Source organism: Lynx rufus, unplaced genomic scaffold (genome assembly GCF_022079265.1).
Source record: "Lynx rufus isolate CCGP_SWC_20201006 ecotype Redwood Valley unplaced genomic scaffold, mLynRuf1.p SCAF_13, whole genome shotgun sequence".
Classification (NCBI taxonomy): Eukaryota; Metazoa; Chordata; class Mammalia; order Carnivora; family Felidae; genus Lynx; species Lynx rufus.
In genome coordinates this window covers 50,177,013-50,190,855 of record NW_025814827.1, presented here as the reverse complement: position 1 = coordinate 50,190,855, position 13,843 = coordinate 50,177,013, and the positions used below count along the sequence as shown (strand labels likewise).

The 13,843-nt window shown below is 37.4% G+C and overlaps 1 protein-coding gene across 1 annotated transcript in view; it reads right to left on the bottom strand.

The window, feature by feature from the left end:
• Positions 1–10,071, bottom strand: part of LOC124508304 (peroxiredoxin-1-like) — a 108,535-nt gene extending 98,464 nt beyond the window's left edge. The window contains 1 exon segment of the mRNA XM_047074689.1: positions 9,912–10,071. Within this exon segment, the coding sequence (XP_046930645.1) occupies positions 9,912–10,071 (160 nt within the window).
• Between the last annotated feature and the right edge of the window lie 3,772 nt (positions 10,072–13,843).

Below are 13,843 nucleotides of genomic sequence, written 5' to 3'. Positions count from 1 at the left end.
ATGTTTCACTCTGTGCTACTTTGGTTGTGTTGAGTCCCCTCCAGGAGTCCTGGTCCTTCCAGAAGAAAACCAGTTAAAATGTTCAGGAGCTGATGACTTTCTTAACAGGGAAGAGTGATGTGAGGGTGGGGGCTGGTGCTATTTGGAAATGTGGGTGATTCTCAAAATGGATAAGAAGGTGGTTCTGAAATTAAGTGCCATGTGGAAATATCATGCTTTTTTTTTAACCTGTGAGGGAATATTATAGCTAATATTTTTGTTCCATTGTTTAAAGGTCTGTAGGGAACCTACCATCCATCACATCTGAAGTAAGGATGAGTAAGAGGTTTATATAATAGAATTATGCTAATTTATTCAGATAAATTAATACCACCAGTTTTTTAGAATATCATGGCTTATCCATTTACCTACCTACTTATGTGTTTATCTAATTGACCTCAGTCTATATTTCTGATATTATTAGAGCTGATAATTAATAATTTAAAAATATACAAATATGAGTACCTTCAGGGGTCATGCCTGGATCTTCGTTACAGTATATTGAGAAAGAAAATGTGTCTGCTTATTTGGAGCCTATATTTTATGAAGTTTGAGTAGTGGATACAGAAAAATGAGTAGCATGATAATGTATATAGTAATATTGGACTAATTTTAACAGGGAGGAAGAGATGGAGACAATTACGATAAAGATTAGTCTGTTTTAATCAAAATAGTAATTATAAATAGTTTAAGATTAATGCTGCTTTATTATACTAAAATGGAAATGCTGATATAAAACAAATAAGGTAAATTAAAATATCAAAATAGATGTGAGCGGTGTTTCAGAGGTTGAGTTGTTAGAACTTCACATTGACTCTGTATCGAGGAAAGTTATAGCTTTCTAAGTTTTCTTCTCTTCATGAGACAATAATAGTACTAAAACAATAGCTGACAAGGTTTTGTAGGGATTAAGCAGAATAATCCCTTATGTAGCAATGTGCCTGGAACATAGTAGGTACTAGGACAATAATAGCAATGACCAGATTCACTTACTAGTAAACTCTAATAAAGTCTCAGAGGGAGTATGAATTTAAGCTTTGTAGTTTATATTTTGCCACAATTATCATAACATTTTAGATCTGAATAAGTTAGTATTTGCAGATTTATGTATATACACATCTAATTGGAAAAATGTATCTGGAATAAGATCTTTAAAAATCTAAAACAGGTTAGGCACTAATATTTACCTCTTATATACAAAATGACATATAATCAAGTTTCCTTATTTTACATAACTTCAGGGGCTACCAAATTCCTTCATTTACATTGACACACAATGTCCCACAAGTGTGGCTTTTGCCTATTGCATTCATTATGATCTGGATTCTGACTCCATCAATCAGCTGAAGATTTTCTCTAGTTGACCCCTTTTCTGCCAAACCCAATGTTGAATACTTTAGACCCATGGCTTTCTTGGTATCGAAGATGATGATTGTTATATTTTGGGTGGGAAAGCAAAAATAGCCCGTGGCCAGCATAGTCAGTATAAGAGATAGTAAGGAAGTCTAATAAACTAGATTTGTGACTGGTCAGAAGTATAGAGAGAAAGAAGTAAGACCTTAGATGGACTCCCAGCTTTTTAATTTTGCTTCCTGGGGGTACTGGTGGTCCATTTACTGAGCTAGAACATACAGGAGAAAGAAAAATTTTGGTAGAAAATTTGATTTCAGTTTGAATATAGATTTTTGAGGCAACTATGGTACATGTATGTAATAGACATTGAACATATGGGTCTAGAGATTAGATGTAGAGTATAGTAATGAAGTTAAGAAGTATGAATATGGGTTTGTTTTTACACGATAATTTGATGCTATGTGCTTGATAATTGTTAAGAACATGTAGATAGAACAGGTTGTAGAAATTGGTGCAGCCGCTCTGGAAAGCAGTGTGGAGGTTCCTCAGAAAATTAAAAATAGACCTACCCTATGACCCAGCAATAGCACTGCTAGGAATCTACCCAAGGGATACAGGAGTACTGATGCATAGGGGCACTTGTACCCCAATGTTCATAGCAGCACTGTCAACAATAGCCAAATTATGGAAAGAGCCTAAATGTCCATCAACTGATGAATGGATAAAGAAATTGTGGTTTATATACACAATGGAATACTACGTGGCAATGAGAAAAAATGAAATATGGCCTTTTGTAGCAACGTGGATGGAACTGGAGAGTGTGATGCTAAGTGAAATAAGCCATACAGAGAAAGACAGATACCATATGGTTTCACTCTTATGTGGATCCTGAGAAACTTAACAGGAACCCATGGGGGGGGGGGAAGGAAAAAAAAAAAAAAGGACGTTAGAGTGGGAGAGAGCCAAAGCATAAGAGACTGTTAAAAACTGAGAACAAACTGAGGGTTGAGGGGGGGTGGGAGGGAGGGGAGGGTGGGTGATGGGTATTGAGGAGGGCACCTTTTGGGATGAGCACTGGGTGTTGTATGGAAACCAATTTGTCAATAAATTTCATATATATATATAAAAAAATAAAGCTATAACAGCTTAAAAAAAAAGAACAGGTTGTAGATTTATGTGCAATTTCTGGACTGCAGCTCTAACTTCATTCCTTATTTGAAAACACCCATGGCACATCTTTGTGTCTGGGACACCAGTGTGTAGTTCAGAAAGAACCTTTGAAATTAAAAAGAAACAGAGCTCTGGTATTTAGCAATATGAAAGAACACATATGTAGATCTAGATAAATCAGGAAAAGGAGCTGGATAGGAACTATCTGACATATGGGAGGAGAAGCAGGAGAGAGGGACATCACAGAAGACAAGTGAAATAAAGTTTTAAGAATAGTGTACTTGAATATCAAAAGTCACCATAAGATTAAGAAAGCTAAATGAAAGATTGTATTTCTGTTTTAATCAAAATTATTGGTGATTGTTACCAAAACAATTCCATTAAATGATTCTGGATAGAACGTCTCTGGACTGGACTGGGGAGTGACGGGTAATCAGTAATTAGCAACAGGGTTTGGGAATCCTGGAGCGATCTCGAGAAGAGTGGTTCTGTGCTCATAACCAAAAGAAGCACATATACCTGGACAGCAGAAAGGTGAGAGGAGAAATTATTTTGAGATGAGAAAGATTTGGCTTGTTCTTAATCTCTGTAGAAGGACCCAGGAATAGAGAGGTTGAAAATGAGAGAAAGAGAGAGGGAGAAGAGAGATGATAAAGTCTTAGATAACTTAAAGAGCACATGGGAGGAATGTGAAGAATCAACCTTAATTAAAAGTAAAAATACTACTCTAGGAGGGAAGAAAGTGAAAATGTAAATAATATAATAAAGTGGGAAGTCGAGAGGATTTACATCTGATAGCACTGTCATAACATGATCCTATCATGACAAGGAGGTAGTGTCACAAATGGTATGAATTTTATTTTTGGCTGGCTAGTAGGGGAGACAGACATGATAGAAGCATATAATAAATAAGTGAAGATCGGTGCTATTAAGAAAAAGAATGGGGTACTTTGAAAGAGATTTGTAAGTTGTGTAATTCAGATTGAGAGTTGGGGAAGGCTTTCAATTCAACTGATATCTAAAGGATAAGCTGAAATTAAGGAGAAAAATGAGAAGGGGAACATGTCACATCAGTACAAGGTACCTGGACACTTGTTAACTATTGTACTGGTGTTCACTGTTTTCTATAGTGAGTGCTTGTGGTGGAACGAACAGTTGGGACAAAGTCTTAGTTGTTTTTTCACCTTCAGAATCTAAAACCACTAGATTTAAAAAAAAATATTTGAGTATAGTTGAGAGCCAGTGTTACATTAGTTTCAGGTGTACAACACAGTGTTTTAACTTCTCTATACACTATGCTTTGCTCACAAGTGTAGCTACCATCTGTCACCATACAACACTATTACAGTATCATTACAACACTGTATTCTGTACACTGTGCATTTTATCCCCATGACTTACTCATTCTACACCTGGAAGCCTGTATCTCCCACTCCCTTTCCCACATTTTGCCCATCTCCCCACCTCCTTCCCTCTGGCAACCATCAGTTTGTTCTCTGTATTTATAGGTCTGCTTCTGCTTTGTGTGTGTTTGTTTGTTTGCAAATGAATACAGTAGTAAAACCATTGTTTAATGAAAAGGAATTACATGTATAAATGTCAATGTGAAATAGATGCTGTGGTCCATTTTGTGTGGAGACTGAAGCTCATGGAAGTCCCTTCTGCGGTGTCCCGGAACTCGGCGGTGTTAGGATTCAACATCCAGGTGTGTCTGATGACACAGCTGGACCTTGAGTCTGTTTCCCGTGTGTCTCACGAGACACTCATTCGACTGGTGTCTTAGTTGGGGCTGCCATAACAAAACACTGTTGATTGTGTGGTTTATAAAAAGGCAGAAATGGAGTCCTCACAGTTCTGGAGGCTAGAAATCCAACCTCAGGGCGCCAACATGGTCAAGTTCTGGGGAGAGACATCTTCTGCGTTGCACATACATCCATATGACATCCTCACCTGGTGGATACAGGGGAAAAGGAAGCAAACTTTCTCATGAATTCTGTAAAGGCACTAATCCCGTTGCCGGGCTTTGCATTTTTACAGCCTTATCTAATCCTAATTACTCTCAAAAGCTCCACTTTGTCATACCAGCACATTTTGGGGTAGGGTTACAACATACGAATTTGAGGCGGCACATTCATTCTGCAACAGATAATTCCTTCCCTTTTTCATTTGTGTTAGATTTCTTTGCTTCCACTTCCAAGGCTGGATGTCATTGAGACCTCTGTCTGGGTTTATTCTCTTCCCCCTTTTTTACTTCTTTAATGGCATCATCTATGCTCACAGCTTTAATTAGCACATTCGGATTCCTGATTCCTACTTTTACATCTTCAGCTCTGGCCCATACTTCAAATCCACTTTTTTTCCAAATGTTTTCAGGAAAAATCCATGTAAATGATCTGACACCTCAAATTCTGTGTGTTTCAAATTGAACGTGACATCTCTTTATGTGCCCAAATGGCTCTCTTAACTAGTCATTAGTGTATATATCTTGAAACCATTTTTATTTCTTTCTTCCTTTTTTTAAAAAACAAATCTGTCATGAAGTTTCCAAGTAAAATGGAAATTACATTTCTTCTCCTTTCTCTATACACTAGTTCAGGCTGAAGGCGTTACACGCTGCAACAACTGTCTGCTTTTCGTGCTCCTGGGAGTTGTCATTATCAAATACACAATCCTTTGGCTTTCATGGCAATTTGTCATGTTGGTGCCTTCCTGACACGTGTTTTTATATTCTTTTTTCACAAAAGTCTTTCATAAAAATGGGGTATTCACATCATGGTCTTACATAAAATCTATTTTGATAGATTTTCTGTGCAACCTCTGGTTGGTGGTATCCCTGGTCTATCATCATTCCACAGCCTTGTTGAGGTTTCCTTGTGGGTGGAGCGTATTTCCTCAGCCCATTGACTTGAAGTTTGCCCATGTGACTTACTTTGTCCAATGAGATGGGGGAAAATTCAGTGTGCTTGTGCTGAGTGGACTTGCAGAAGCATTGTGTGTCTCTGTCCTTTATCTCATGCTCCTGTCATGTACCATGAGAAGAGCACTGTGTCGTTGTGTTCCTTTGGCCAGGCTCCTGGAGTAAGAGTCACTTGGAGTAGACCTGAAGTGGACTTCCGGGAGGAGAGCTGCCCCAGGAAACCTGAGATTCATGAGCAGGCTATACATAGTGGCTTAAAATCTCTAGTGGAGATTTTGAGGTTGTTATGCATTATCATCATAGAAATAGCTGGTTAATGTACAACTATTACAGAAAAACCAAGCCTTTTATAACTCTGAGGTTTGGTTTCCTCCTACCTATTGAGCTTTGAACTAAATGTTTTGAAGAAGAGTTTGATCGTGGTTATAATAGCTTTGTTTTATGTGTTGGATAATCTGGAAACCTATAGTTAAATATCATGATAATCTTGGGATTTGGGGGGAGGTATATATTACAATTATCAATAGAATTTAAGTTAGTAGAAATGAATCATTAGAAATGAAGCTTTTTAGTAGTAGAAATTCAGCCAAAATTAGTAGAAATTAATTTAATACAAATTAAATCTTTTCTGAAAAGATTTTCTGATCAAGTCTTTTTGAAATTGGCTTTGGGAGACCCAACCTGAGATACATAAAGGTTTCCTTACTCTTAAAACTGGTTCTGGGGCGCCTGGGTGGCGCAGTCGGTTAAGCGTCCGACTTCAGCCAGGTCACGATCTCGCGGTCCGTGAGTTCGAGCCCCGCGTCGGGCTCTGGGCTGATGGCTCAGAGCCTGGAGCCTGTTTCTGATTCTGTGTCTCCCTCTCTCTCTGCCCCTCCCCCATTCATGCTCTGTCTCTCTCTGTCCCAAAAATAAATAAACGTTGAAAAAAAAAAATTAAAACTGGTTATTGTTGGCTCTTTATATACGAGGAAAGGATTGTACTGAGGTCCTTAGCTCTTTTGAGTTAAGGAAAGCCATATTTATCTTTTCACAGAACTTCTATTCTTTATGAGATAACCTTAATTAGTTCCTTGAACACTTGTCCAAAACAGCTACTTTCTAAAGGCTTTGCAGAAGGAAACATTTCTTGTCTCTCTCATGTGGTCTTTCTAGGATCCTTTCTAAGGCCTTCTGACTAACACCATAGAACAGACATTGACACATTTTCATGTGAGCCTTCCAAGGTCCATGAAATTGTGTCATTTATTATCCTTGATGTGTGACTGTAATCTTCAGAGCATCTTGCTGGTTATTTGCCTTATAAGTAATTATCTTGAGCCAGTTGAATTTTTTCCAACATGGAGTTCTCAACAACCAAGACCTCCAGAGAGATAGAGACACAGAAAAGCTAGGGTTGCATATTTGTAGGTTTGTTTTAGTATTATTCATTTTCACAGTGTGTTGAGCAGCCTCAAAGTCATAGGCTATATACCAGAGAATGAGTAAAGTCTGGTAAATGAATCTGGGAAGCACTGAGGGCCCAGTTGAGATAATATCATTAGTTGTGAAATGCTGATGAGGATCAGTTGGAAGAGAAAGAAGGCAGGCATATTAAATGGGTGAAAAAAAGCACATGAAGTAGACTAAAGAACTAAATTGGAAATAAGAAATTTAAAGGATTTTCAGTAGGGAAAAGTTGGAATTATTTAGGAAAATCTTTGGAGGCTGGTGTAGAATGTTGAGTCAGAAAAGGTAAAATGGAAGATGAGAAGTAGAGAGCATATTAGGACATTGTTAAAAGGGCATTAAAAGGGTAGAGAGCATATTAGGACATTGTCCCATTCTGTCCCCATTTGTTCAAATGTGAATCACTTTATGACTGATGGAGCAGTTTCTTGGTATCAAGTTATACCTATTGTTTCTCATTTGCAGAGTGTCTAAGTGGAAAGAGCCTCATTTCTTTTGATCTTCTAGCCTGTGGGCCAAATCCACTGACTGCCTGTTTTTGTAAAAAATGTTTTATTGGAACACAGCTACACCTGTTTATGTATTGTCTATGGCTGTTGTCACACTAGAAAAGCAGAGTCTAGTTGTTGCAATGGAGATTGTATGGCTCACAAAATGTAACATTTTTTACTATCTGGATTTTTACAGAAAAAGTTTGCTGACCCTCGCGTAAGCCCCATGGCTTTCATACTTTTTTTGATTGGTTCCTAAGGGAATAACTCTATTTTACCTCTCACCAATGTACAGGAGCCCACACAGACAAAAAATGTATCTGGGAAAATATTTCCTGCAATAATTGTTATATGATATACTTTTTCCCTCCTATGTAATCCCCTTCTCTTTCAGCTTTAAAAATGCTGTCTGAATCTTCATTGTTTACCACTATCCTACCCTCATACTTAGGACTGTGCAAGCAGTATTTCCTGCATATACCCTTGTCACTCATCTGTTTAGAGCATTGAGTTGAGATGAGCAAACATTTAACCTAAACAGAAATTTCATTATGGATAGTATTAGCAAGTAAAAGAAAAAAATGAAGCCAGCCACTTGACGTGCTACGGTCGGGGAAAGATTGAAAAGGAGCACCGTGCAATGTGTGGGAACATGAGGATGCTACCAACTTAATGACCTGAGATTGTTTACAAGGCTTCCTCAAGAACTTAATTAATTTCAAATGGGCATCGTACATTCCTGAGAATTTGGCTCAGTGCCACTTGTTACTGTCAAATTTTTCATTTGTAGTTTGGGAGCAAGAACTTAGCATAGAATACACTAAGACAAGAATCCAAATACCATATAAACTTGCTACCACTGTCAAACAAATTCTGATTCCCCCCACTTACTCGTTAATTCACTCACTTAGTAAGCACCTATCCTTTGAGATTCTTTTTTTTTTTAAGAAAAAATTCTAGACACAATGTTGCCATTCAGGATAGAATTCTACCTTTATGAAGCCTCCTGTTCAATCGGAGAGACAGAAATTAATCAAATAATCGCCTAAAACTGCATTTATGATAAGGGCTCTGAAGTTGAGTTACAAGTGCTGTGGAGCATATAATAGGGCAATTTGACCTAGTCACGGAGGTCAGTCAAGACTTTCATGAAGAAGTGAAGATTGACCTGGTAAGACAAGGAATTCATGACTGAAGACGGCAGGGATGAGTGGACCCTCACAGTATGACTTCCCAGAAAAAGACTCTGGTTCTCTCCTTGAGCAGTCCTATCGTCCTATTTCTTCTATCTTTACTTAAGTTGTTGTTTATATTTCTCTCCATTGCCTTTTGTCCACAAAATGGAGATAATAAAGCTTAAAAACTCTATTATGTGCTTTTCTATTTATTCACATTTTTCCATGTAAGATGTACTCACATTTGTGGAAATGGTTCTTGTTCATTGGGATTAAGTCTTAGACAGTTTCCTTAAATAGCTCTATAAATCCTCATGAAGACCTGACCTTGGCTTTCAATCAACCGATATTTATGGTTTGAAAATGCTTCCTTGTGAAGCTGATAGGTTCAGTCACTGGCCGTGGATTTATGGTTGCATTTATTATGACAGGTTTGGACTCTGAAATGATAGCAAAGTAAAGCCATTGCAAGAATGATTTTTCTTGTTGAGATATAAAGCTTTCTATGGCTTCCTTGCCCCCACCCCTATCCTTAGAAGTTTCCTTTGGAAAAGCAACCGAAAAACAAATTATAACTTTTATTTTCAAACATTTATTTAAAAGTCGTTTTTCTGCCTAATTTCTGTTTCTTAATGTGTTGATGTATCTAGGACTTTTTTTTTTTTTTTCCTTTTAGGCTAACATAAGGAATGAGCCAACAAATAAATCTCATTTTACACAGTTTGTTTTAACCATCCTTCTATGTGAGGGATGTGGGATAAAGTGTTTTGTTTATATAGTTGTATAGCTGTTTTGCTAAAGATGAAGAACAGAATTCTTTGGTGTGAAATATAATGAAAATGCAAATTCAGTACACAAAACTGTAGCAGGACTCTCAGTCCATGGTTGACAATGACTATATAGACAAGATAAAACATCCAAAAAAAAAGATTTAATAGTGCCAGTAAGATAGCATTCTGAATTTTTTTTTCTGTAGACAGTAGTGACATTCTAATATTTTGATTATGTGAGTAGTTCAATAGATTAAAGAATTTGTGAAAAACGGATTCTCGAGTTAGGGTTATTAATATCCACTTACATAGGGAGAAGGTCCGGTAAAATGTTCCTTCCTTCTCTACCCCTACTGCCTACTCTCCAAAGGAAATGCAGAGAACTGTAATTTAACAATGCAACTTGCAAACAGCCAAGCAGAATGAGAATACATTCAGTGATGTAGAAATGTGCTTTTGTGGGGATCATTGCCCTTAGGGTATTATCTTACTCCATAATGAAGTTAGTGCTCATTGGTTTTCTCGCTAAGTCAAGACTGGTTTTTACTGCTAAAAACAACCCGAGAACCCTTAAAATCTTTCTTTTTCTCTGAATTACACGATGCCCAGACGGTCATGGAGACCTGCAACCAGCAGATGGCGCTCGGCTTCTGTCTCAGAAAAGAAGTGAGTTGCTTGTTCTTCAGCCTCTGCTTATTACCATTCATTTTAAGGGGTGAAAAACAGTGTTGAGAGAAAAATCTTTGTTAGCACAAAGCCTCTGTATTGGTGAGAGACAAAATTACATTTCTAGTTCATTCAAAGACTATTTGGTAATCTCTGAATTTTACAAGTGAATTTTGCAAGTTAACTCATGGGAGGGAGTATGAAGAAACCCCCTATGTTAATTGGTTAACTAGGCACACTGATTTGCTTTATATCAGTGCACTCATGTTGTATATGAAAGCATGGAAAAGGCAGCTGATATTTTCATGCATTTTGAAGGAAGAATAAAATGGCTGATTCTCTCTGCCTTGCCTGTTCACAGATTTTGTAAGCCGAGGAAATGGATACTACGGTTGTTTGTAAAACCGGATCCAAACAAAGAAAAAGAGCCAGGATGCTTTCCTATAATACTGACACGTGTACCACACTCTAGCAAAAGGATGAGGCTGCAAAAGAAGGTTTTAGCTTAGCATTTCAATTCTGAAATGGATGGTCCTATTTAATTTTCCACACACAATATCTTACCTCGCTAAAGAATACATTAATATTACTAATCTCACTTATGTAGCAGCTTTAAAAGGCCACAGCAACAAGGATATTTCTAAAGGAGATTGTAGTCATTTCTGCTGGTATAGAAAATTCCCTACCCGCACTGAAAGTAATTGTGTTGGTAATCTCACGCTATTGCTTTAGCGGGAGTTTGCATCGGTCTTTGCTCCGTGTGAGCTGTATAGACAAGCATAATGGATGGAGTGATGAGAGGGTGCATGATGAATTAATATCCCAGAGGTCCTGAAACTAATAACAATGAAGGCTTTTCTGTGGCCACTGGGCTCCTGGATTTGTATTGTGAAATGTGAGTCTGGAGTCGTCTGCTGACTGGTCGCCCTGTAGAAGGTTAGAAGGAAGAGTTCCCTCAGTTGCAGGATTAAAAAAAGAAAAGAGAAAGAAAAAAGGAAACACAAGACATGCTTTTGCTGCCATTATAACGAACTGAAGTCACGAACCAAATATATACTAGATCTCTCTATAGATAAATGTAAGGAATCCCCCCTCCGATGTTGCACTTGGTAAAATATCTATACTGGCTTTAGTATTTGCTTTTGGTTTTTATTTTGTTATAGAAAGAATGTCATATTTGTAGCATATTAAGCTGCTGCTTCAAACGTGTGGAGTAGGCATCAGCGATGGATCGAAAGCGTGCTTTTCTCTTTGTCATCCTTGGAGGTGTTATGGGGGAAAATAGACCTAAAATAGACAAGAGCACAGGTAAATCTTGATTATTCATTATTGGACTTACTCTTTGCTTCATTTCCAAATTCTTCCCAAGTGCCTTACGCTGGGGACAGTACAGGGCACTGAGGATCACAACAGGGAATAAATGTGGTTCCTTCTCACAGAGATACAGACGTGACTATTAGTAATAATAGTGCAATAGGATATATATTGTAGTAGAACTGGGACAAAGGTGCTTACTTCGAATACACTTATTAGCCCAGAGGACTTGAATTAAAGATAGACTTGCTACCAAAATACATAAAAGCCATTTCCTTTACAGAAAAGGTTATCAGCCAGGAAAAGTACAAACTTAGAAAGAAAGGGGACGAGTGTCTTTGTCCATGAGATGATTCCACTTCTGGCCAGCATAGGAGAGAGGAAGGAACTGCCAGCAGAGGCTATGGGGAAGCCGGCCAGTGCACTGTTACTCGTGACAGTGTGCTTATAAAAATTCAGTTTGGCTAATGTCCAGAAGGCAAATACTTTGACATCCAAACACCGAAATGTATTGAAACGTAGGGAAACATCAATACTTAAAACGTTTGTAGGTTTAGACTACTCACGTACTTTTTCTTTTCCCATTCAGGCAGGTATGTGAGAATTCACTCTATCTTGCACCTGACTTTTACTCCCCATATTTCTGAAACAGAATCCTAGGCATTTTAATGAAGTGGTAAATAAGTAAAGAGTAATGTATACACACACACACACACACACACACACACACATCTGTGGTTTTTACAATGGATAAATAACCACGTGCTATAATTTTATAATACTTGCTGATATAAATAGGCCTTATTGGAAAAAAAAATGGGGTGGCCATCAAGATGTGAACATTAAAATACATACGTAAACATAAATATAAAGAATAGAGGCAGAGACAGAGAGTTGAGTTCATGAGCTGGTTTGAAATTTGCTCCATGATTTTGATAAGTCACTTGTATTTGCTCTTGTGTGAAACACTTTCAATAACCCTTATTGGTAAAGCACTTGGAGATCATGGGTTGCAAAGTGCAATTGACTGCGAGTGTAGGCTTTGGAGCCTTACAATTGAGAGTCATCATCAATTTTATCTTTGCTGGCCTAACTACAGAGATTATTTTTATACAGAGAGGTGGCTCTTTCATTTTGGAAACACTTTAAGCTAGGTGCTTCAGTAATGAATCTTAGATCAGGAGAAAAATTGGTTGCAATAATAACATATATACCAATCACTATTTGAATGCTCTTATAGCTTTTCCTACTTGCCCTGGAATAAGAAAACACAAATATTTTGAAATAATTCCTTATGTGTCATATTCTGTATTTATGGCATACTGGCATATTTCAGGAGATAAAATCATGCAGGTTTATTTTGGAAAAGAAAGAGTATTTACTTGAGAGATCTTCCCTGATAGCACATATTGCTATCAACTCTTTAATATTAAACAGGTATTCTGGGATGATACTGAATTTATTAATCGCAGAAAGGAGAAGCTTTATAGTCGCTGGGAATGCTGTTTCATCACCTCTCAGCCAGAAAGTGAAGAAATCTGAGAGGCTAAAAGTGGAAGTAAATTACACTTTCCTCACTATCACCTTAACTTTTCCAATCAGAGGGAGTTCTCCGAGCAGGTAGAGAAAAGGCACTGAAAGAATTGGAAGCTGAAATAAGAGCACTGTTGAAAAATACATCACAAATGACTAACAGATTGTAAATGAAAGTTGGGTGACTTTCAGGTGGGAGCTACTAACAGCCTGGGAGTCAGCGCTTGACCTCTTTTAATGGAAGTTTTAAGAGAGGACTGGAGGTGAGGAAGGGGTCATTCAACCGATGTCAGAGACTCTTGAGCAGTGCTCCTGGTGGGCTGCTAGGATTCTGTAGAAGGATGGGGGAGGAGTGTCAGACAGTGGGGCAGAAGTCAGCTCCCTAGCCAATCTTGAGCTGTAGCAGTTGAAAAACGGTACAAAGTATAGGAAGTCAGATCATTTATTTAACTTAGGCTTTTATTAAGATATAATAAGTTCTTAGATTTGTATAGCACATTATGTTTTAAAGCCCATTTGCCACATTAATCACTAAGAATATCAAAATAAAGTGTATTTTCATCTTAAAATACATTTCTATGCTTGATGTGATTAAAAAAATTCACTTACAAGTCACCTGGGATAAGAACAATAATAGAAACCAATCTTTTGCAAATACAGTTTGCTCTTATGTATAGGAAAAGTTGGAGAGAATAAAAGCCATTAAGGCTGTGTATGAAAGATACATTAGAGTTACATTTATATCATTGATTACACTGTTTCTCAATTATACAGAGTGGGGAAAAAAACACAAGCAATTAATCATGGTAGATTACACTCATTTTGTATTTGGCCAACAGTAGCAAGTAGTTATTAAGAAGTCTGAATTCCAATTGTTTCTCTAAATAATACTTTGTAATATCTTTTGCTTATGTGATTTCTGTAATACCCTTTGGTAAATGTGATTATTTATACCTAGAAAAGAGT